Consider the following 25,705-nt stretch of genomic DNA (forward strand, 5'->3'; position numbering starts at 1 on the left):
TGGAAAATAGAAAATTATCTGCACTTTTACTTTTCCTGTTGCAATGTTTTCTTTTTCTCCCAGCAAATATCTGGAAGTGTCAGAGCATTATTCTTCAGAAAGGATAGCCTGAAGGAGGTAGGCATTCAATTATTAAATTACATGATTTTTCCATTCCTTATCTGTTAAAAAAGCCAAAACAATAAAACGCCCAACAGCAAAAAAATACCTTCATAAGTAAAAAAAGCATCTGTTTCAGTCTTCTAAATAGCTGCCTGAAAAAAAAAGCCAAGGTGTATTTAATCACAAGATCTTCCATGTGAAAAATAAGACATTCATACAGCTACCTTCTTTACCTCCTCCCAGAAAAACAAAGGTAGATGTGTTACAATAGAGATACATATAACTTTTTAAGAAGTGAATGATGGACTGGGAAAAAATACTAGCACGTTTCAGAAAACTGTGGCAACAACCCTGGTTTATCAATTAACTGGTGAATATTTTACCAACTACCCAAATAGTTGTTGAATGACTGCCTGCAACTGACTGTGACTCTGGAAGGGAAAGAAAACACACCTCTCCGTGCTGAAGACAGAGTCCTCAGTGTTGTGTCATGCTTTGATGAGCTCTTCCCAGATCTGTAGTACATCTGCTTACCTTGTGAAGTTTCTGAACAGAATTCCTGCGCAGTAAGAAATAAGTACATGGTTTTAAACGGAGGCAAACAACTTAATGAAAATACAGTATGCAAAACAAGGCATACAAATACACATTCAATAGTATTATAGCATTAACTCAGTAAGGACACTAAATTCAACCACCAGGAAAGTAAAATAATCACAACTAATGTAATAACTGTGACTTACCAGAAGGAAATAGTCCATGTACAGTCAAGGACCCATTTCAACACAGTACAGGTGTTATTTTACAGGGGTAATCCCAGCCAAGGACACTATGAACTATATTGGGGAACCAGATGTCAAGTTACATGTAAAGACTACCCAACAGACCAGCTCTTCTGTGGTGCTAAAGAGTATGGTTTGTGACATGAAAGAAATGGCTCTTTTCTAAGACTAAGTTGAGTAATGTAAGATTAATATTTCCTTCTCTTATTCCTTGTTTCCTTATTCCTACAGGGCTAAGGAATTTACAAATTACATATGTACTTACTGTGGCTACTGTAAATACTCACTAGTCCTGACTGAATCTCTCCATGCAGCCATAATTCAATTAAGAAAATTTCAAGTTGAATTTCAGCTCCCTGTATGGAGACTTCAACAGATTTTGTCTCTTTTGAAGTGGACTTTTCCCATTCCATTAGTTTATTCATGAAACTGTTTCAACACATGGATAGATACTGGTATATTAACAGACAACTTCTTGCTTTGCTCTGTAACTCAATGTTCAAGACATAAAAAGAAAGTGAACATTGAATGGCTAATAATTTCTTGAGCCTTTGGTACAGCAGTTTCATTTAGCCTTATTTTTACAAGTGTGAAATAGAACTGGATGCTTTGTAAGAAGAGAGATTAATTTCAGGAAACACACTGCCTGATTCAAAGCTACCAATAAAAAGATTCCCTGGGGCATTTTAGAAGTTCTTGTAACCCAGTCTGAAGCCAGAACAAAATCTGCAGCTATATATATGCAAATATTTCTGGTCTGTCCTGTCTTTTAGAAACCATCAGAACTTAAATAATTTTTGAATTTAACATACCCATTTTAATGTTTTAAAAAGCTGTGATAATGATGTCTATGAACAGATTTTTGTATATAGTCTTTCTGAGCCTGTGATTCCATAGTGAACTAGTTTTCATAAATGATTATTATGTAAAAACATACCCTCCCTTTATGTTTACTTTTAACAGCCTGCTTTAATTTTTTGAGCATGTTTTTCTTCAATATTTCAGTGAGTCATAGATAAAATTATTAATTAACTTTCCTTACATTTGACCTTTGAGGAAAAAAAGTCCTACAGGTTCCTTTCTGAGGCACTGTGTGATATTAAAATACCATTCTTACTATAAGTTGTACTCTAATTAAACAAATGACCCAAATGGAAATGAAAAATAGGGCACACAACCACTCCTTATTTTGCAGACTGCTCATTTAGACAAGTGCTCCATTGAAAACAGCAGGACTAATCAAGTGCACAAAACACATGAATGAGCGCTGTTAAAAGTGAACATTTACCACCTACAAGCTCTCAAATCTCTTGTGTGACTTGGCAGGATTTCTCCTTCTGAATACCCCATAGAGTGACATAGAAAAAGGTTGTTCTGTCAATACTAACAGTTGGGAAGCAGTTTAAATCTCTTAAACCAAGCCATAGGCTTTCCGGGCTCGGTTCTATCAGGTGCAGCCACTTCCTGCCATGCTGCAGGAGGGCTGCAGTCACCAGACAGGTGCTGGCTATGCTGCCTGCAGGGATCATGGAGGGAGTAAATAGGAATACAGAAGGTCTTGGAGCAATGACTCTGGGCTTGTCAACACAGAAATGCTCCAGATTGTCAAGGAGTATGAGATAATAATGTATGCCTGTGCTGAACCAGCTTGGCTCTTTGTGACAGAGGAGAGAAATGGCTGCTTGTAATGCTTCCTTTCCTGAACTTGCTCGCTGCAGTGCTGCTTTGCTTTTGTTCAGAATTTGTATACCAGAAGCAGTTAGAAATAGCTGTTGGCATATCAAACCAAATACTCACCTCAAGGTAACTTTAAAAAAATGTTGTTAGGAAACCTCCATTAAAAAATTAGAATCATGGAACCATAGAATGGTTTGAGTTGGAAGGAAACATTAAAGATCAGCTAGTCCAGTCCCTGTGTTAGGGTGAGGTTCATCTTTCCCGAGTTTGCTCAAAACCCTGACCAGCCTGAGCTTGAGTGTTTCCAAAAATGAGGTATCCACAGCTTCTCTGGGAAACCTGTTCCACACTCATAGTAAGGAATTTCTTCCTTGCATCTAATCTCAGTCTACCTGTTTTAGTTTTAAACCATTCCCCCTTGCCCTATCACTGCAGACCCAGGTAAAAAGTCCCTCTTTGGCTCTCTCATACACCCTTTTTAGGTCCTGGAAGGGTGCTATAAGGTGTCCTTGGAGCCTTCTGTTCTCTAGGCTGAACATTCACAACACTCTAACAGGTCTGTGTCTTTCCTGTGCTGAAAACCCCAGAGCTGGACACAGTACTCCAGGTGGGCTCTCATGAGAGGGGCAGAATCACCTCCCTCTACCTGCTGGCCACACTTCATTTTATAGGATACATTTGGCATTTTGGGCTGCAAGCATACAGAGATGACTCATGTACAACATTTCATCCACCAGTACCTTCAAGCCCTCCTTTGCAGTGCCAGTCTCAACCTACTAATCCCTCCATCTGTATCCATGTTTGGGATTGCCCCAACCCAGGTGCAGGACCTTGCATATGGCCTTGTTGAACTTAACAGGGTTCACACAGGCCCACCTCTCTAGCCTGTCAAGGTTCCTCTAATTGATTATTTTCCCCCCAGGATACAATTAGAATATTGACATGCTGTTGCAATTTACGATCCCAATAACTGTGAGACATTGGATCAGTTATTAGTAGTATTTTAATTATTGGGTGGGAACCAATTAGTGTGTGTGTATATGGGGGGCAGGGCAAGGCCAGCAGCCTCACCGTAGTCTCAAAACTCACAGAGCTAGGCTGCAGCAAGGAACTCAAATAGAAAAGCTGTCAATCAAAAAGGGCAGCCTGGGAGCCCGCCCACACCATGCCCCCTAGAGCCTCTGATTGGCTACACCACCCCTCATTCCCACCTGGGAGGCACTGAGTGGGCAGATAACCAGATGTCCAGCCTGGGAGGTGTGGCTACAGTAGCCAAAGCGCATAAATACAGGAGCACAGGGCTCTGTGTGGCTTTTTCCTCTGAGCTCTTGTTATTTTATGTGTGGAACTGGATCTCCATAGGATTCTTTGGTGGTAGCTACTTACTCCTGTTTCTTCTGTTAATTGCTTTCTTTTTTTACTCTTTTTACTCTTTCTTTCTTCACTCTTTTCTTACTTAATATTTTGGGTAACTTAAAACCAGTGGGTTTGATTCAGCTAAGTTTTGTGGGCTGGCATGTGCTGGGTTGGTGCTTTGTGGAATGTTCTAACTTGGTTGTTTGTCACCCCTTTTAAACCTACATCAAAACCCTTATTTTCTTCCTAAAATTAAAAGTGTCTCCTGGGAAAATGTGTGGAGTGTTCTTCTCTTTAGGTTATGTCAAGAACCAAAGTCTCTGCAAAAGTTCGGTGGGTAAACTCTTGGAGTCTTAAATATAAAAGTAATACTCCCAGTATAGCTTGAGGCTTTGGGACTGGGGTCTTACAATAACTTGTCTGTCTAAAAGCCAAAGTGATTTAAGTTTTTACCAGATTAGCCAAACTTTCTGTTTCTGTGAACTTACTGGTAAAGTCCTGGTATGATTGGTAAATCAGGGTTTTGGTTACTCAGACCATGGGATTTGCTTTGCCAAATCTGGTTTACTGGGGGTTGATGGGGTCCATCTGACAAAGATGGGAAACACTATCTTTGGTCAGGGAGTTGCCAGACTAGTTAAGGGGCCTTTAAACTAAATTTGTTGGGGAAAGGTATCTATCCATCCCAATCCTGCCAGTCAGATGCCAACACCTGTAATGGATGCCCAGAATAGTGCAAAGGCATTCCAGTTATTCCAGGGCCCAGCTCAGGTGCTTAAACATAAACACATGTAGGACAGGGAACAAATAAGAAGAACTAGGGATGTGTGTACACCTGTGTGGGTATGGTATCATTGGCATCATGGAGACATGGTGGGATGGTTCCTATGACTAGAGCATTGGAATGGGGGTTTTTAGGCTTTTTAGGAAAGACAGGCTAGAGACACGAGGACAGGGTGTAGCTATGTATGTCAGTGACCTGCCGGAGAGTGTGGAACTCTGATGAGGAGCCAGCTGAGAGCTTGTGGGTAAAGAAGAAGGGGAGGGTAGGGGATGTTATAGTGGGGGTCTGCTATAGGCCACCTCATCAGGAGGATGGTGCAGATGAAGCCTTCTCTAGGCAGATAGGAGCAGCCTCGTGCTCTCAAGCCCCAGTCCTCATGGGGGATTTCCTGATATCTGTTGGAGGGACAACACAGCAAGACACAAGCAATCCCGGAGGTTCTTCCAAGTGTGTCAATGATGACTACCTTACACAAGAAGAGGTGCCATACTGACCTTGTCCTCACCAGAAGGGAAGGGCTGGTGGTAAATGTGGTCACTCAGCCAAGGCTGCCTTGGAGCACTACAGGCTGGGGGAGTTTGAGATCCTCAGAGCAGTGAGGAGAGCACACAGCAAGCTCTCAGTCCTGGACTTCAAGAGAGCAGACTTTGGCCTCCTTAAGGATCTATTTGGTAGAGTGCCATGGGCTAGAGCCCTAGAAGGCAGAGGAGCCCAAGAATGCTGGATAAATTTGAAGAATCACCTCCTCCAAGCTCAGGAGCATTGCATCCCAACAAGGAAGAAATTGGGCAAAAATGTTAGGAGACCTCTGTGGATGGATAAGGAGCTGCTGAGCAAGCTCAGTGAAAAAAGAAACTTCAGGAAGTGGAAATGAGGACAGGTAGCCTGGGAGAATTGTTTGGGAAGCTAGGGACAAGGTTAAGGAAACAAAAACCCAGTTAGAATTGAGTCTGGCCAGGGATACTAAGGATAACAGGAAGGGCTTCTATAGACGTGTTGTAAGCAAAAGAAGGGCTGGGGATAATGTGGGCCCTCTCCAGAAGGAAATGGGAGACCTGGCTGCCCTGGACAAAGAGTAGGTTGAGTTTCTCAACTACTTTTATGCTTCATTCCTCAATGGCAAGTGCTCCAGCCATGCCATCCAAGTCAGGAAAGAAAATGAAGGGACTAGGAAAAAGAAGACTCTAAGCCCACTATAAGAGGGTTCAAGACCATCTAAGGAACATCAATGTGCACAAGTCTATGGGACCCAATGAGATTCATCTACAGGTCCTGAGGGAGCTGTCAGAAAAAGTTGCTAATCCATTATCCATAATTTTTGAAAAATTGTCGCAGTCAGGTGAAGTCCCTGGTGAGTGGAAAAAGGGAAATATAACCCTCATTTTTAAAAAGGGGAAAGCCAAAGACCTGGGAATCTACAGACCATTCAGTCTTGCCTCTGTGCCTTGGAAGATCATGGAGCAGATTCTCCTGGAAACTATGCTAAGGCACATGAAAAACAAAGAGATGATTAGTAGCAGCCAACATGGCTTTACAAAGCGGAAATCATGCCTGACAAATTTTATGACCTTCTGTGATGGGGCTACAGCACTGGTGGATGGGACAGAGCAACAGATGTCATCTACCTGGACTTATGCAAAACATTTGACACTGTCTCCAAATTAGAGACATGGATTTGATGGATGGGCCACTCAGTGGACAGTGAACTGATGGATGCCTGCATGCAAAGAGTTGTGGTCATGGGCTCATTGTCCACGTGGAAACCTGTGACGAGTGGTATCCATAAGGGGTCACTACTGGGGCTGATACTGCTCAACATCTTTATCGGTGACATTGACAATGGGATCAAATGCACCCTCAGCAAATTTGATGACCGCACCAAGGTGTGTGGTACAATCAACACACCTTGGAGGGAAGGGATGCCATCCAGAGGGACCTTGACAGGCTTGAGAGGTGGGTTGATGTAAACCACATGAAGTTCAACAAAGCAAAGTGCACGGGTCATGGCAATCCCAGGTACACCTGCAGGTTGGATGGAGAAGTGATTGAGAACAGTCCTGCAGAGAGACTTGGGGATAGTGGTTGATAAAAAACTCAGCATGAGCTGGCAGCATTCGCTTGTAGCCCAGAAAGCCAACCACATCCTGGGCTGCATCAAAAGGAGCATAGCCAGAAGGTAGAGGGAAGTGATCCTCCTCCTCTACTCTGACCTCATGACACCCCATTTGGAATAGTGCAAAGTGTTCTGGTACCCACCCCCCCCCAAAACTAGAAGGGCATGGAACTGTTGGAGCAAGTCCAGCAAAGGACCATGAAGTTGATAAGAGGACTGGAGCACTTTCCCTAGGAAGACAGGCTAAGAAAGTTGGGGCTGTTTGTCCTGAAGAAGATTGTGTGAAGACCTCATAGCAGTCTTCAGTATCTGAAGGAGGCCTACTAGGAAGCCAAGGAGGGACTCTTCATTAGGAACTCCAGTGATAGGACAAGGAGGGATGAGTACAAATTGAAAGAGGGAAAAATTAAGGTAGATATTAGGAAGAAATTTTTTACTGTGAGGGTGGTGAGACAATGGAAGAGATTACCCAGGGAGGTTGTGGATGCTCTGATCCTGTCAGTGTTTGAAGCCAAGTTGGATAAGGCCTTGAGCAACCCAGTCTAGTGGGAGGTGTCCCTGCCCTTGGCAAGGAGACTAAATGATCTTAAAAGTCCATTCCAACCCCTTAACATTCTATGATTCTTTGAGATTCTGTGACTGAAAACTACAGGACAAAAGCTGAATATTTCAAAGACCATGGGATTGCAGAGGTCTTGGTATAGCACACAGGCAAAGACAATGTTAGCTTATGTTCCCCTTGCTTAATTGTGGGATGGAGGAATAGAAGCATTTCTGAGCCCCCGGGCAATGCGACAGCACCAGACTCAGCACTGTAATAGCTACTTAGCCTTCTTAACTGACACATTCACATTGCCTGTTGTGAAGAGCAGTGCTTGAATCATGTGGAAGCTGTGTTGTTGAGGAAACAGAAGCAACCTTTGTCCTTTATTTTCACTTTCCACTTTCGTTTCTCTTTGTTCTTTATTAGTTTCAGTTTAATTGAGATTGGTTTTTTTTTTTTTTTTTGGTTTTTCACCAGAGTGCCCCAGTGGCATTGTTAATTCTGTGGAATTAAATTACTTAATTCTGTGGAATTAAAGCAGGGAGAGACATATCCCTGAATGGTCATTAAGAGAACCAGTTGTTAATTGGTAGCTTTTCACTTCTTGTTTCTATATATGCTAACATTTACCCTTTTTTAAAATAAAAATTACTTGACAATCCTTTTGTATACCATACCATTATGAGGAATCTTTCCTGCATACATAAAGTAGCTGTAGTTTACTCTAGTTTAATCATTTCTGAGGATGTGAACTTCCATGGCAATCACCGATTAAGTTACTGTGAGGCAAGACTACTTTTCCCTTGGATGAGGGCATCTACAGGAGTGATTAATGTGTTTTAACACTGATGTCACTACTGTAGTTGCTTTGTCTTAACTTTTCTAAGTATATTAGACATGGCCTAAATTTAAGGTCTTGGTATTTTTGTGTGACTAATATATTCAAATCAAAGGAAAGGGAATTTCAGTGCCAATGTGGGAACTTAGACTTCAAATATATTTGAGTGTATTTGAAAATATGGTTTGGCCCTGGAAACACTTGAGGTGTGTCACTGGAATTCTGGCACTGTATGTCTTATAATTTCTTTCTTTAGTACCATTATGAATTTCATGGCCATAACAAGAAATCAAATCTCTTTTCTGTTCTCACTCCCTGTGTCTGATTTTGCCACCTCCTGATAAAGGCCTTCTGTGTCCTTTACATTCCAAAAAACTGAGCAGAACATAACAGGGGTGAAAAAGTTTATTACATCATAAGGGTGATTTGACTTCATGTCACAGTTCAAGGTGCTTTTAGATGTTATACAATAAAGAGTAAATGTGGGCACTGCCTCACAATACTGGTAGTCCAAGCAGTAAGAGAAGAGGCAACAGATGGACACAGATGGGTAAAGAAGTGCAAGAGATAACGCTGGTCAGTTAACTAGCTAAAATAAAATGAAGCAGCTGTTGAGTTTCAGTGCTAATTTTGAGAATATCAGAGTGCTAATTTTCAGAGCCTTGTGTGTGTGAGAGGGTGTGAGACAATGGATTAATAATTTTTAGCTTGGACCAACTCAAGTGTGTGTGTGTTTGGCGGGGTGGGAAGGGACAGGTTGAATTTTGTGGAAGTGAAGTAATGCCCTATCCCACAGCCCCAGCCTCTGTGAGTCTCCTGGGGCAGCCCTGAAGCAGCTGTCAGTCCCTGGACACTGAGAGCACTGCTCACACCGCACCTTGGAGCCCCTGACTCGGTCCAGGATTGGCTGGCACATCAGAAGTCCCAGCTGGGGGCAGGTTGTGTGGCCACAACAGGGCCAAAGCAAATGAAAGCAGCAACATGTACTCTCTGTGCTTGTTCAAACCCTGCCACCTGGACAGGTGGAAGTTGGACTCTCACAGGACTCTGGTGGTAGCTATAATAAGCAATAATACTCTCTTTTTCTTTACTTCTTCTTCTCCTAATCTCCTTTCTTAATATTTTGGGTAACTTGGGACTGAATGGGCTGGATTTTCTTAAGCTGTATGGGTTAGCATGTGCTAAGTCAATGCTTTGTGGAATGCTTTCTTTTGGTTGAATGTTACCCTTTAAAGTTTTGCCAAGTTAAATTAAATTATAAAAGCAAGGTCTGAGTCAGGAGTGCCTTTTTTGTAACTTACTAGGTGAGCTGAGACTTGTCTATGGAGAATGGAAAACAGTAGACTTATTAGGCCTGCTTTTCTAATATTGCTGTTTTATCTAAAGAGTGAAGGTTTGCTGAGGTAAAGGGGAGTACATAATGCTTAATTCAACTTACAGTTTGTAAGTTAAGTTTTACACTATGTCAAGTGTATACCAAGGTCATGCATTGTGGGACTGTTTATTAACATTTACGTAAATTGTTTGACATTTCTAGTCTGTGTGTTGGAGATAAATGCAGTGTGATCCCACAGTTGGCATTGTACCTCTGCCGACAGAAGGAGGAATCTAGAGAATTGAAAGAATCATGGCACCATACTCTCTCAAGCTTCTGGATTACACAAGAATTTTTATTCTCTCAATCACACTGGTACCTGTGCTTCTTTCAGCTATCTCCCATGATCAACACTGATGGGTAGGGATTGTTAAAGCAGATTAAGCTGTTGGACGTTAAAACCTTGCTAACGCTGATAGAAAGCTGGACATTTACATGAGCCAGTCAGCACAGTACAGAGAATACTGGCTTGACACTGGCTCCTCACAGGGAGCTACTGTAGGATCACATCATGGAGATTCTGCACACAAGACTCCTGTCTTTCAGTACTTAGTAAACCTCATGCAAGGTTTATCTGTTTGGCTGTGGAACTCTAGCCATGCAAAACTGTCTTTGAAACCAGTCGAGCTGGGGAGATCCCAGCTGCAAAGAGGAGAAACTGTTCAGTGTGCTCCTGGAGTGCTCACTGGGGAGCTTACAAGTGAGGTGCTTTGCAGTATCTACACCAAATGGATATGTAGGCATTGAAAGTGCCTGAGGGTTCTCTACAACAGTTGATAGCACCAGACTAATGCCTGAATGTCTGAATCTTTGCTATTTTTGTTCCAACTTGCACTTTATTGGTAGCATTTCAGGGGTTATTAGAGTTTGTGCTCAGGGTCACATTCTTGCTATAGAAGAGTATAATAAGAATGTGAAGATGTCTTCTGTACTGATTTTTCTGTGTCTTTTTCCTTCTTTACAGCATTTTGTTTGCAGACATTGTGGGGTTTACTAGTTTGGCATCACAGTGTACTGCCCAAGAACTGGTGAAGCTGCTGAATGAGCTTTTTGGAAAATTTGATGAGTTAGCTACAGTAAGTACAAATTCTTATTTCAATTTAATGTATATTTCCTTCTGAAAAATGATGCATGAGTTACATATGTTAGAAATCTGTAGCAGACTGATTTAGCCCTGTGTGTCATGAATTTCTAAAGCTTCCATTTTTTATTAATGTTCTGGAAAGAAAACAGTCTATTTTAATTGTTTAGGAAAGAAATGTGCTATATATACTTTTCTTTCCCCTCCATGCAGTCCATCAGTGTTCTTTATTAATTTTGTTTGCACCAAAATAGAGAAAATATTTCAATATTTACATTTCTATCCTTCTTGGATAAAAGCCCAGAATAATGGAAAATATGAATATTGGCAGTTTGGCATAAAACTACTTTCTCTGATAGTAGGAAGCTAGAGAGTAAAATTTGTTCTTCACAGAGAGCACTTTTTGCCACAGAAATGACAGTAGCTTTTCAGAGACTATTGTAGGCAAAATGGGATCCATATCATAACTGATGCCTATGTTTTGGTTGCTGCACTTACATTGGGCTAGATTCCCCAAGGAAGAGAAAATGAGAGAAATGTTCCTTGCCTATAACTCAAAGCAGCCTAATTTGACAAGAACAATTTGACAAAAAATGAGAGGAATAGATGTGCCAGAAAGTCACACGTCTTGTTTCAAATTACATTTAACAAGACGCTGAAAATGTGCTTTCCCCTTGAAAAAAGCAGAACTTCATCAAATCTATCTTATCTGCCAGCCATGTCCATAGAGCCTTCATTGCTGAGAAGTGTCACTTCCACATAAATTATGCTCCTCCACTATCTAGCTATTTTTTCTTCAGACTCTGTGCAGCAGCCTAGAGAACATATTTCTTTAGGCCCTCAACATAAACAGCATCCACATTTTTTCAGTCCAAACTCACTTCTCCTTGATGCAGTCTTCCACAGGAGAGATCTAAAGCATGTGGACATTTTACATCCATATCTTACTCTTGATAAACAGCTCCCAGTACCCCAAGGAGGAAGAAATCTTCTGCTCCACAAGATGCCAGGGTTGAGGAAGAACTATTCTTACTTAAATGGATTATCATTTGATTGAATGCTATGTCCTGATGTGCACTAAGTGTTCAAGTCATAACAGAAAGAAACTGTGTGTTCCCTTTTCCCAGGTTAAGTAGAACATTAACTTAGATGCTGAGTAGAGATGCAATGGAAGTATAGGGTTTTTTGATATGAATTTATACATACTCATAAGCCTTTGTGTAATCAATTGATTACTGGAACTACTGGCAGTGTCTCATAGAGACCACAGGTCCCCAGCCCAGAGTGCTTCATAGATGGATACTGTAGAAGTAAAATGGACTTCTGTGTGGATAGTCATTGGTAAGAGCTTAAATGGCTTAAGAAGTTCAGATAGGCTCCTTACTTTAATTTCATTTTAATTTCATAAGTGAATTTCATCCTTCAAATGTCAACCAGACATCTAACAAGCTCTTTTAAAACTTATAATGCTGTCATTCATGGAGTCTTCATAGACATGAAACACATGGCAGTGTAATAACATGGAAGTACTGTGACACAACACTAGATTTCATATGTGCACACAGAAATGCATAAACCTATGACATGTGCAGCATGGCACTGAAGCCAGGGATATGGCTACCCTACCATGCTTGCTTCCTTAGCAGTGGCCATGTGCTACCAGCTAGAGGCGTCAGTGACACTTGAAGGCAGGGTACCAGGCAGATGCCAGCTTTTGTTGTGAGGTCAATTGTTGGTCAGGGAAGAAGCAGTTCAGAGTTAGCAGAGGAGCTAAAAAACCTTAGATTATCTGTTCAGCCTCCAAGGATTCTTTTTCCAAATTTTAGAATAGATCCCATGGTTTCTTTCAGCTGTGTGAGGAAGATTTGCTATTTAGTTGTACTTCTGGCTCAGATTGTGCTGTATTGAGGTGTGATTAAGGAGAGAATGTAGAAGTTTTCCTTAGCGCCTTGTGATGTGATTAAGGGAGACTTGTAATTGTGTCTCCTGCAGTCAGAGAAATGTGCTGAGAAGTGCAATTTTTCAGAAGGATTCTGATCTCCTGGTTAAAGCAGCTTCTAGATATTCATTATTAGGTCAAAACAGAGGACTGGGCTGATTTTTATAACTATGCTGTGCTTTAGTATTCAGGATGATTAAGGAGGAAACTGTAGGGACTTTAAAGAGAAGTGTAACAGTGATAGATATGCTCGCTGTGGCTACTAAAGTGCGATCTGTGAGTGTGCAGGCTGTGTGGTGCTGTTTCTTGGGAAGCAATGTCAACTGGAAGGGGCAGTTTCTGACAACCTTTGTTAAAACAATTGCCCTGTCTTAAAAATGTAATGCTTAAAAAGAATTCCTGTCACCACTGTGGGAAGTGTAATAAGTGTAAGGCAGCATATATTGGCTGGGAGCTTCGTTAAGAGTCTTGGCACATTGATATGTTGTAGGAATAGTGAGTCTTTGCTTTTTGACAGTATAGTTCTGCTAAAGTTTGTCCTTCTGACATTTAGAAGCTGGTTTATGCTTTATATCAGTAGTTATTTCTCTCTTTCTATATGTTGTCTTTTTGGGGTTTTTTTGGTCAGGCATATAGTTTTCCTGTCTTTGAAATGCCGCATCTTTTTTTTTTAAATCACAACAGCGTCAAATATAGTTACAGCTCATGAAAGGGAGTTCTGAAGGCAAACCGTAGGTTTCAGTGTATTGTCATTCAATTCCTTTGAAAGCATCCTTGTGCATTCTGTAAAGAGAGAGGGGAAAAAAACTCCTCATCTTACTCCCTACTAGAACTGATATGTACTTTTATCATGTCCTTTCACTTCATTCACCTCGAGAGAAAATGTTTTTTAAACACTTATCTTGCATAGTACATTTTACCTTGTAAATCACTGAGTCTTTGAACTGTGCTAGAGAAGAGATGGTCAGAACACAGTACTTAAAATCACAGAATTATAGAATATCTTGAGTTGGAAGGGACCCATAAGGATCATCAAGTCAAAACCCCTGCTCCTTGCAGTATTACCTAAAACTAAACCATACAACTAATAGCATTGTCCATATGGTCCCTGAAAATGATGGCATGATTTCTGTTTTCACAATAGCACAGTTTGGTTTCTTAAAGAAACAATCTTAGATAATCATGTTTTATATAGGATTTTGTGGTCTCCTCAATAACTTTTGAGTCCTAGGGCCAACTTCACGCACTTTGAAGAAAGGAATGTGAGTCTCAAAAATATAAAGGTCAACAAAAATTAATGTCAATACTAGTATCCTTGCAGGAGTGCAACTTCATCCTAGTCAGACATTAGAGAATCCACGTGAGGAGGCGCTGTTATGAATGCCTTGGGATTCATTTGTATGTCTGGTTACTGAAGTCTTGTGATGTCTTTAGGCACCCTGATATGAGCATTTTAGATAAGTCTGTCCATGCAAGGGTTCCCTTGAGACTGTGGGACTGTACATAACAACAGCAAGCTACCTTCCTGAACAAACACAGTGGGTGAAGTTTCTGGTAAGGCCCATGACTAGTTCAAATAGAAAGAACTATTTTGTATTGATTTCTATTGGATTTTATATGCTGTTCAGGCTTAGTTTACTTACTTCTGGCAGTTACTTTGAAGTTTTTTTGTTTCTTCCCACTAAACAAGGGTAGCTTTGTGAAATCTCAGACTTCGCCCTGCTGATAGTCATTCTGTATTACATATTATCAATAAATGCTTCAAGTAACTGATCTTTGCATGAGGTCTTCAGATGCCTTGCAATCAACCTTTGATACTATAGCTCGCTTTCAGTTTGTCATTCTTTAGCTTGTAAGAGTGACATATTTTAATCAGATATAATCATTTGCATTATGCTGGTTTTATGTTCCCAGGGAATTTCTGGACAGATGACACTTAGACTGAGTGCCTTGTTAATTTAATGCGCTGCATATGTCACTGCATTTTCTCTTTATGCTTTAACCGCGGATTTACTGTGAACAAGGGAGATTCTCAGGGCTGCAGTTACGCAAGTAACGTCACGTAGAACTGCACATGCCCCTGCTTGGGAACTGTCATGGTCAAAGCTCTACTATGTTGCGATACAGTTTAGACATGCCCAAAATATTTTACTTGTAATAAATCATCTTAATAGAAAAGAGGAGGCATTTATTCAGCACTCTGTGTTGTAATCAAATAGGTTTGATTTTTAGACATATTTTTATTTTATTTAATTGCTCTTTTCTGTGTTAGATTCTTCTCATTTACATTCTGCATCTAGTCTACATGGAGAATTAATTATTTGTGTTTACACATTCAGTTATTTCCCTTTCAACTTCCACGTTACTGCATCTTGGACTTCTAAGACTTTTAATTTACGAGTAGACAAGGATAAATGAATTTCAGGTGCTTTTCAAAAGATATCACTAGAAGAGGATATTGATATTCTGAATGAAAGATCTTGCTTTGTGTCACTTTTGGCATCTCATCTATTAGGTGGACTGACACACACCACTTCCTTGTTCTTTCCATTTGCAGTTATGTATACCTTGAGGTTTTGTCAGTATTTGTAGGCTGAGTCTATTTTTATTTTTTTTCCATTTTAATTTAGTATCCTTCCCTGATTGCCTTCTTAGCATTTAACAATTTTTACTTTACATATTTCAGTGTTACTGAAGTGGCCTTTTGTCCCTCTTCAGGCTTAAAGATACTGAACTAAAAAACATCGTTTCTGAGAGCCTTAGGCAAAGAGTCAGTAAGTGATATTTTTAGTCATCTTGTGTGTTTTTTAACTGTGTCAAGAACAGTCAGTTCTTTGCTGAGCCTTGAACTAGCTTTTCCGAGAAGCAGTCACTCTAAGAAATTGCTTCTATTGCATCTATAGAATGCTTTTAATTTTTATTGAGATAATTATGATGTATATTTAAAATATAAAATGAACAAAGTTTTGTGGGCTGGCTTAGATGGGAAAGTTAGTCCTGGAAAGCATAGGTATAAACATACAATGTGTAACCCTTCTTTGTGGAAATTGGTGTACACTTGCGTGGGAGATATATATAAAGGCTAATTTTAAGGAGAGTCAGCAGAGACACAGGATTGCACTGAGGCAGATCATCGACATAAGCTTGAATCCAGTTCTAAACAGCCATCTGGAGAGCTCTCTTAGAGAGACCTAAGGAAGTAAACTTTTTTAAATTAAAGTGGTCTTAATGAACAGACCTGTGACTCTATAGGATCATGAACTAATGATGTATGCATGGTGTGAAGCTAAAAAGTGTCTGGGGGATAGTTTTCCAGGGAGAAAATTAACATCACACGGTTCAAGTATTGTAGGAACATATAAATGGGCAAGTAGCACAGAGGTTAGATCTTGCCTATTATACGGTATGTTTTAGGTAAGAGGATACTGTGCTTGGTATGCTAATTCTTTGTCACAATTTGTGTCATAATTTGTATGCTTGTGGTAAATTACCAAAGTCTTCCTGAGTTTGTATGCTGCAAATCTGAGGTTTGCATCTTTGTATATGACTGTATTGGATTATTCCAATCAGCTTCAGATGCTTGAAGTGTGGGCATTGTACTGAAACTGATTATTTTGACTATGCAGTTAGCATAGAGAAAGATATTTCTGGAATCTGGAAAACTAACCATTTCTTGAAATTTAGAGCTCAATTTTTCAGCAGTTTATAATGTATTTGCTTTAGGCTTGGTTCTCTTGGGATATATCTCTTCATAAAAAGACAGAATCTAAAAGGATACTTAATAAAAGCTAGGAAGGAGACAATCATGCATGTCAGTCATGATGATTGTGTAAAATATTCTTGGTAAAATCCTTTTTCATTTCTAAGTAAATTAACATATATGACTGTTTCATATGTGTCTCATTCTCCAGGACTAAAAACATTTAACATTCTAGTTTTGTAAAATTACCCTCCATATGGAGGAATTTATTGTGAGAGTGGGAATGCACAGAAAAGTTAGGCCGAGAAACCAGTAGGTTATTGCAGGTCATCATATAAAATTGCCAATAAAATTGAAGGAAAGCATTTGAAACAAAATGTTGTCCTTTTTATAGCTATCCTGAATATTTCTACATTTGTTTATGAATTACATGGCTCCCATGATGGTAGGTAATTTGTGATGATTTCACAAATGCATTACTAAATTACAAGCTTATGTATGCTCATCTGAAGATAGCCTGCTTCCCTCAATCAGAGCTTATCAAGTCATTTTCTGTGGCACCTCCTGTGCTGTAACCAAATTTGTTTTCCTTTCCTATTTTCTGCTGCTCTGCAGAAGCTCTTCTTGTTAAGTCTATACTAACTCTTACTGTAGTAAGTATGTCTCCATTACTCTGCTAAATTGAACTGTGGAGTATTGCATTTAGCTCATTCTCAAGGTTCTTTATGCTGGGACTAGCAGATGTGCAAGAACTAATGTAAGTTGATAAAACTACTATTTGCAGGATTTATTCCATTAAAAGGTTATGGAAATAGTTGTTTCAATTTTTGAACCCACAGTTCAAAACCTGGGTAAAAAAATGGTAAAATGTGTTTGTAGTAATTGACAGGGTTCAGTGAAATTTTCTAATGGGCTGGACAATTTTCATAAATGTATTAGCAGTATTGACACACTGCAATGTAATTGAGCTGGTGGTAATTTCCATGTCACTTCATTATACTTAGAAGTTGATTACAAAGCTTATCTAAGGTGGCTTCAATAATCTCTCATATGTTGTGGCCCACATCCAACATAGTTACTAAAATAGATTTGGATACTACATGTAGAAACCATATTGGTAAATCTTTTTTGTTTTGCTGAAAAAAACTCTCCAATTTGATAAGGGAAATTATTGTTTGTCATTAATGAAAGTTGCAGATGGTATGAATAAACTCTGCATTCAGCTCTGGGGCCCCCAGCACAAGAGAGATCTGGACCTGTTAGCATGGGTCCAGAAGAGAGTAACAAAAATGATCAGAGGGCTGGAAAATCTCTCCTGTGAAAAAAGACTGAGAGGGTTGCTATTCAGCCTGGAGAAGTGAAGGCTCCAGGGATATCTCATTGCAGCCTTTCAATATGTAAAAGGGGCCTTATAAAGACTTTATCAGCATCTCTAGGACAAAGGGACAAAAAGAGTTTAATCTGAAAGAGTACATTTAGATGGTATATAAGGAGGAAACTCTTTATGATTAGAGTGGTGAGACACTGACACAGGTTGCCCAGAGAAGCTGTGGATGCCTCATCTGTTGAAGTGTTCAAGGCCAGGTTGCATGGGGCTCTGAGCGACCTGGTTTAGTGGAAGGTGTCACTGTCCATGACAGCTGGAACTAGAAGATCTTTAAAGATTCAGTGATTCTATGATTTTCATAGAATTGGTTTTTAGAAGTTAGCCTAAGTAGGCTCATTTTTCATTGTCACAGAAAGAGGATCCTTTGAAAGGGACCCTGAAAGTAGAGCTTTAATGAGCATTTTGCATGTGAATCTAAACCCATGTTTTCATCTTTTTCTGCACTTAGCTGTATCTTTTGAGAATACTGCTACAGTTTAAAAGACTTTCACTTGGTTGTCCTTTCCATGGAATTATTTTAGTTTTGTTTTTTTTGCTAAAGCTCTTTGATGCACAGAACAGTTACAGAGCTGAAGGGAAAAAATAGAAAGGTTTTCTTAATGTTTTGTTTAATTTTATAAGGAAATTAAGTAAAAATGTGTAAATCTCAAAAATTTAAAGTGTTCTCTTAGAAAGAATCTCTCCTTGCCATCATGCACTGAACTTAATAACTTGGTATGGTATTGCTTAGTTACACTGTACAGCCTTCCAGCTAACACTATCCAATTAATTGCCTTTTCTTCTATGACCCTGAAGGAGGTGATTTGTCCTTCACCCTTTCCTTAGTAGCAGAACACTGTACTTTGTCCTTCCAAAGGCACTTGGATTAGTGACCATACCTTTGCATAAAGGAAGAAGTAGTAATGCCAGGAAAAGGTTTTAACACCCATATATCTTCTACTGGTCTGTATTCAAATCTTTTGAAAGAGGGGGCTCAAAACTGGTGTCTGGCCCATGTCTGTGAGTCTGAGCCACCTTGGTTAGTATATCAGTACTCCAGAGAATGAATAAAAAAATTTGCACTTATGCCATATGTTTATATATGCAAGAGGGTGTAAGTAAATTTGTGGAACTCTGTGTCTGCATGTTGTACGTGCAGACGTGCACGTATAGATGGATGGATTGATATATTTATACAGTATGATGGTCAAAATATAGGTTATTATGGTTCTGTTCCAATCTAATGAAAACTATAACAAAATTGAATAGATACATAATTTCATATTCAGAGAATGTAGCAAAAAATATGATTCTTTCTGTAAGTGTCTTTTACATATCTATACACATCTGTAGTATATGACAACTTTCTATAGTGACTCAAAGCTTTCTAATCCAACTTTCCATTGAGATTAATGGCACTTTGGGATAAAGTGCTATAAATGTTAAATTTTGCTGCACATGCTATATACAGAGAAAATAAGTTGCAGTGGTAACAGTGGCGAATCCTGTCTTGTCCTCTCTCAAGACTTCTTTGGAAGCAGAATGAAGTTCTAGGTTTGTGGAGAGATATAAGCAGCGAATGCTTATTATTCTTTTACATCTTTGGGAAGTTTTAGAGGTGCTTTTCATTTTTTCCCCCAATAGTAATTTCACACAGTAATAACAAAGAAAGGACTGTTACTGTGATGTGGTTAGCCTGGATTATTGAATTGTGGCTTGAGTTCCTGAGGAAAAGAGGAACAGCTTGTAAAAATGAGTGTAGTTCCCCTGAAACACATAATGCCATGCCAACTAATATTTCATACAATCTCTCTCTTTGAGAGAACATCTGACTGTCTGCTTATGCTTATGTGTTTTGCTGGGAGAAGTCTGACAGCTTCTTTGCTATTTCTTTGAGACAACCTGTATATATATATATATATAATGGCCAGTCTTCGCAAGCGAAGATTTGGGAAAGGTCATAAACCCTTCAAGCCTGCGCAGTGGATTTTTTAGGTGAGACACAGTGTGCGCTGAACTGAGCCCACCCTTTAATCCTGAGGTTCATCTACCGGGGCCGAGCAAAGCTTGGACAGTGGCAGTGAGGTCCCCAGGACGTAGCTGGATTGCCATACAAGGCTGACGAGCTCCAGCTGCCCAGGGGGCCGGGAATTGAACCCGGGTCCCAGCGGTGCGAGTCCTGCACTCTAACCACTAGACCACCAGAGGCCCCTATATATATATATATATATATATATATATATATATATATATATATATATATATATATACACATATATATATAAAACCTTTTTACAAACTGTAAAACCTTTGCCCTTTTTATTAAAAAAATAACCATATCCTGAGTATACAAAACAACATTTGACTTCTATGGTACAAGAATGTAGAGTAATGGGCTGAATTCTCAATATTTCAGTCTAAGTTGACAGACTTCATTCTTTCTGCAAAATGCATTAAATAAAGAACTGCAACAACAGCAAAACCCCAGTTGTTTGAAACAGAAGCCCCCTTCCTTTGTTCTACCTAGCAGATGGATAGAATGAACTGCTTTACAAAGTGCTTGTCTGAAAGTATAAAGAAAGCTCTTAGGAACTTTGAAGTATCCTCCACTTTCCAAGCTGGGCTTCTGCTACACGCTAGCAAATCCTATGACTGAAGTAGTGCTGGAGGGATTTCTCCAGATCCACTTGGAAATGTCTTAATAAGGCACCGCAGGTGGACAAGCTGCCTGGCTAATGCAATGCTAGCAATCTCTAGTACTTTCTAGCATCTGCATAAAACCAAATTATCAGTTGTTTCTAAACAGACATTGCTTCTATCAATTGTGACTAGAGTTTGTAACTAAATACTTAAATTCTACACCGTCACAAATGTGAAAAATATTGACGAGTCAGGAGCATCTTTGGAAGTTGCTGAGGGAGCAAAATGACAGAGAAGGGGTTTGTTTTATTAATTTGCTTATCAATCCTTAAAAAGATTGCTTTTACAAAGCTGTACTGTGACTCCTTCCTGGAAGTCTCCCTTACATGTCAAGAAAAAAAAAAGAAAACAAACAATTTTTCTAGAGATTACTGTATATTAACTGACTATTAAAAATCAGGACAGTGAGGATAACATCTGATAAGGAACAAGCAGAGTGGTTGTTTAGCCATATGTCTTCCATCAAGATAAATATCTTTCAAGAAAATACTGTAGCAATTATTTTCTTTTATTTCTCTCCTGCACAAATAATAAATTGACTTGGAAAAGTGGTAATGGATTAAGCTCTGGTTTTTTTGTTTTTTTTTTTTTCTTAAACTGCCTACCAGGCTTTTACCAAGTTGTTAGAAATGAGCCATGTGGGAGATAGACACCATTAGGAGAAATCACTGATTGATTAACACGTATGTATTGTTCACCCCAGGTTACTGAAATGGTTTTTATGAATAGCTTTCCTATGGGTCAAATAGACATTGCCTGGCCACAAATCATGCATACCGAATGTGAAGATGAAAAGGGCCTTATAGAGGATTTTAAAGTGTGGGCCAAAATTGAATTTATTTTGGAAAGCAGGCTTCAGCTTTAACTACTGAGTACCCTCTACTGATTCAAGATTTGCCCCCCCCCAAAAGGCTTATTTTGACAGTATAAATTAGTGCTATCTAGTAAAAAACTTTTTAGTTTCTATTAAAAAACATAGTGATTTCTGTCCAAAAAACTTTAATTAGAAGGACTATTCTAATTGTGTCAAGATAGATTTTGAGATCTGCGTATTACTTTGTGTGCATCAATAATTATTTTACTTATATAATACCATTCAGCCAAGGATCTCAAAAAAATCTGTGAAAAATTGGTGAAGCACTTTTTAACTGTAGGCTGTGGAAATACTCTTAAGGCCCTGGTGATAATCCTTTTAAAATATGCTTGTATTCATTGAAATATGTATCAGCAATGATAATTAGGGTTATATTTAAAATCCTACTGTACAGCAGAAGAAATGTTAAGTAGTCACTATTGGAAAAGCCTTTTCTACTATTTAAGCATACCCATAAAGACAGCTCTCTTCTTTGATTTGAGATCTGAATTTGTTGCCTAATTTATAAAAAGAAGTAGACAAACCAATTGTCCCAAACAGTGGTAGCATGACTTCTTCCATGTGTAAACAGAGGTAATTCACATTATATAGTATTTGTTCAATACTCCGTACCATTACAACAAAGAGAGATGTGAATGCCTGCTGCTGGAAGAGTGTGTAATAATGAGCCCCAAATGCTGGTATACATGGTGACATGTCAGAGAGGAAAAGAATACTGTAGGCATAACCATTGCTTCTGAGCTGGAGTATGGGTAATGTGGAGAGTGTGGTTAACTCAGAAAGGCTTTAATTCTTGTAGGCAGGAAACCAGATGAGAATATGTGCCTGTATGAGAAACTCAACAAGTATAATTCTATGATTAGGTATTTTTTTTCCAGAAATTTTAAATTCCGTTATCACCACCGCTCTTTTTTTTCCCCTTTCTATGTTGCTGAAGTCAAGCCTGTATAGAACACTGCTGGGGAAGGCATCAAATTTCTTTTGATCCCCTTCCATCATATTCATTATAGTTAATTTTGCATGGTGCTTACTGGCATAGTCCCAGCTGTGTAAGTGGGATTTATTTAATAAGTTTATTTACTTTTCTGTGCCGAAGTCTAAATGGGTAGAAGTTGCTAGTTACAAAAGAAATCATCTCTTCGTGTCTCCTCATAATTTATTAGTTAAAGGTACTGCTTTCTTAAAGGCATTTTGTTATGTGCTCTCTGTTTAGAAATGAACTTTCTGCTCAGACTGATGTGGCAATCATCACATGTCATGATTGGTTTTTTAAAATGGGAGAGATTTAGCCAGATATCTTTGGCTGAAGAAATCAAATTTCATGCAAACATGAGATAAATTTAATGGTAATGCAAAGTGACTGTAGCTTCTGATCTGCAAGTCATACTAATCATAGTGTATTGTACATTGTGATTTATGAATAGGTACTGTATAAATGTGTGTACCTTTACAGATAAATACATAATCTTTCCTGTTAAATTTGAACTGAATTTGAAACAAAAGCCTCCCAGAGTGCAAACATTTCAGTAGTGGTTTGGTTTCTGTCCTTTGGTTCGGGTTCATAGAGAAATGAATTCTCATTGCAAATCTTGAATTCATACTGCCCCAGCATGTGGGCAAGGCAATAATATTTGTTCAGAACTATGGTTTTAAGCAGTGTTAGCCCCCATGTGTGTTGAACAATGCAGGGATGATGATGTCCAGTATATATGCGTCTATTTATAAATAAATAAACAATATGTATATATCAGTTGTTGGGTACAGGGAACCCAGATTTCGTGAACTGCCAATTACTTCATTTGACCACAAAAAGATTCCCTGAATGATTGCATAGTATTAGAGAAGATATTACCCTGTTAATATTGGAATATTTATATGAACAGTAAAACTTTTCCCATTCTGTTTTTATGAAAGGAAAATCATTGCAGAAGAATAAAAATCCTAGGGGACTGTTACTACTGTGTATCAGGATTGACCCAGCCCAAAACAGATCATGCCCATTGCTGTGTTGAAATGGGACTGGATATGATTGACACCATCACGTAAGTACCATGCATGGTGAATCCAGACAGGAGTGCAGCAACAACTTCTATGTGACGTTCAGGAAGTGTGTTATCAGAAAAACAGCAGTTTCTGCTAGCGCTGCCCACCTGGCAATTCACACTGTTGCATTCAGGTCACAGGATACTGATTTTAGGGAGGGTCATTCTAGACATTGATTTTCCACTCCATTTAATGACTGTAAGGAGTAAATTCAAAAGGATGAGTATGTAGAGGCACATACACATACTGATCAGGTGGCAGAAAGATACTTGGAAATAACAAAATATGCCTATTTCTAATTGCCACAAAGAAAGGAGTAGAATTTCTTGTTTTGCAGTGATAAACATAGCTGATTTTGCACACCAGTATGCAAACTCGAAACCAGTCCTGACGTATGCTTGTTGTATATGTGTTTGTAGTCTCAAAAACTTAGCTTGCTGATATCTCCTTTTTGTATGTTGTGTTTAAACCTTTCATTTATTCTGCTTTTCAGAAATATAACTTGAAATTCACTTTGCTGCTCAGAAGACTTTTTTTATGGTTGAGAGCTCTGCATTGATCGTTATTTTGCCAAGGCAAAAAATATGAATGTTAGAGAACTGTGAATAAGCTTTTAGTGAGAGCTGGAGATCTATTTCATTGCACAGGAGGGAAAGGATAAAGATGGAAATTTTCTTCACGACTATATTGCTCTGTGTTTGTGGGCATTTGTGTGTATGTGCTTTATAGGGAGGCTATAGGAGGGAGTGCACATCTGTATTAATTTCTGTGTATAATTAAATACTGTTCAGCACAGTGCTACTATGTTAGAAATGAGCTCGTACAGGTGTTTCACATCAGGAGCCTTAACTTGTTCTGCACTGGAAAGTGTTTGACCACTGTTGAAATTAGCCGGGTATTCTTGCTCTCTTTTGTCATCTGGACTGCTGGGAATGTGGAGTTGGCTCAAGGTTCTTCTTCCCCTCGCTTAATCCCTGAGCTTTTCCTTTGTACACAGAAAGGATCTGCCTTCTCTGTGAAGATGAACAGAACATAGTGTAATCTCAATTTAAAAAAAAAAATAAAAATTAAATAATGAAAAAATAAAATTAAGCAATTATAAAGCTTATGAATTCAAATTATGCAATTTTTATTTGGGACATTTTATCTTCTTTCTTAAACTTTTCTGGATTCATTGATGTTTCTTTGCAGAGGGCTTGAAAGCCTACAAAAAAGGAAGAAGTACTTAAAGCAATCAAAGGCTATTTCTCATTTCTAGCTCAATCCATGTGTTTCTATTATAATATCAAGAAGACTACCAGCTGGTATCCAACTCTGGATGAAAGGGGGAAGTTAAAAAAAAAAGGTGACTTTGCATCTCATGGGACTGATAAACAAAAGCTAATAATCAAACCAATATAAAATAAAATGTTGCATCCCTACTTCAGTCAGAAGCTCCTCACTTGTCCTTTTCATTTGGTAAACATATTATAAAAATACTTCTCAGTGTGAAGAGTTGCGTAAATGAATCCATATTCTCCCTCATTCAATGAAAGTTCATCATGTTTGTAAACATTGTAAAATTGGTAAAATACTTTGTAATCTATGAATCTATAATTTATGGTAGTCTATGATACTATAAAATCCCAAAAGAATATGTGTATTCTTTCAGCAGTATATGGATACTTATATGACTTTCAGAAGCATTATAAGATATGTACCACCAAGATGTAGGTTTTTTCTGTGAAATCAAAGAATAGAAACTTCTGGTTCCTGGTTCATGGTTCTGTGATTGGACTGAGTTGAATGTTATAATGTGTTCATTTAAATTGATACATTCCATTCACTTCATATGCTGTGTAACTGTTATTAAAGTATCCCACAATATAGTGCTGTATCATCTGAGAACATAATTTCCAAAGTATTAAAAAAACCATAAAATTTTCACAATTTATCTGCCATCTTCAAAGTGTTTTTTTCAAGGGCACAGTTAAGGTCAGACCAGAATCATTATGGGACGACCTTCTTTTTTCTTAAAAACCCAATAAAACAGATAGTACTACTTTCTCTTTCAATTCCAAAAGAATTTCTTCTGCCCGTTGTGTCAGTGCCTTAGTACAGGCCAGGTGTTTTTTCCATTTTAGAGTCACTTAAACCACCAAGGCAGTAAGCAGAGTTACATGTTTCATACCACCAATGTTGCTTTCACTATATGAGTTTCAACTGTCAGGTTTTTGTCAGTAACATATACATTAGAGCCTCTAATATGTCCAATATTGGTCTAACATGGCAGATGTTGTCCTAACCTTGGCTATGGACAGTATGTTAGGCCAAGCACTCTCTTCACCTAATTTAAATTGATTGCCACATTTGAAGGTTCCAGTCTTATGTGCTACCGTGTTTTACCTTCTGAATAGATATATTTGATAGCTAATTGCTTTGCCCACCTAAT

At 38.8% G+C, this 25,705-nt stretch overlaps 1 protein-coding gene across 4 annotated transcripts in view; it reads left to right on the forward strand.

The window, feature by feature from the left end:
* ADCY1 (adenylate cyclase 1) overlaps positions 1 to 25,705 on the forward strand; it is a 172,332-nt gene that overhangs the window by 82,086 nt on the left and 64,541 nt on the right. For all 4 annotated transcript variants that reach the window (XR_010433200.1, XM_064666872.1, XM_064666863.1 and 1 more), the window contains 2 exons: positions 10,536 to 10,647; positions 23,146 to 23,273. Coding sequence is in view for 3 of the 4 variants with exons in the window: in XM_064666872.1 (XP_064522942.1) it covers positions 10,536 to 10,647; positions 23,146 to 23,273 (240 nt within the window). In the remaining variant the exon portion in view is untranslated. The remainder of the gene's footprint in view (positions 1 to 10,535; positions 10,648 to 23,145; positions 23,274 to 25,705) is intronic.

This window comes from Pseudopipra pipra, chromosome 1, assembly GCF_036250125.1.
Source record: "Pseudopipra pipra isolate bDixPip1 chromosome 1, bDixPip1.hap1, whole genome shotgun sequence".
NCBI lineage: Eukaryota > Metazoa > Chordata > Aves > Passeriformes > Pipridae > Pseudopipra > Pseudopipra pipra.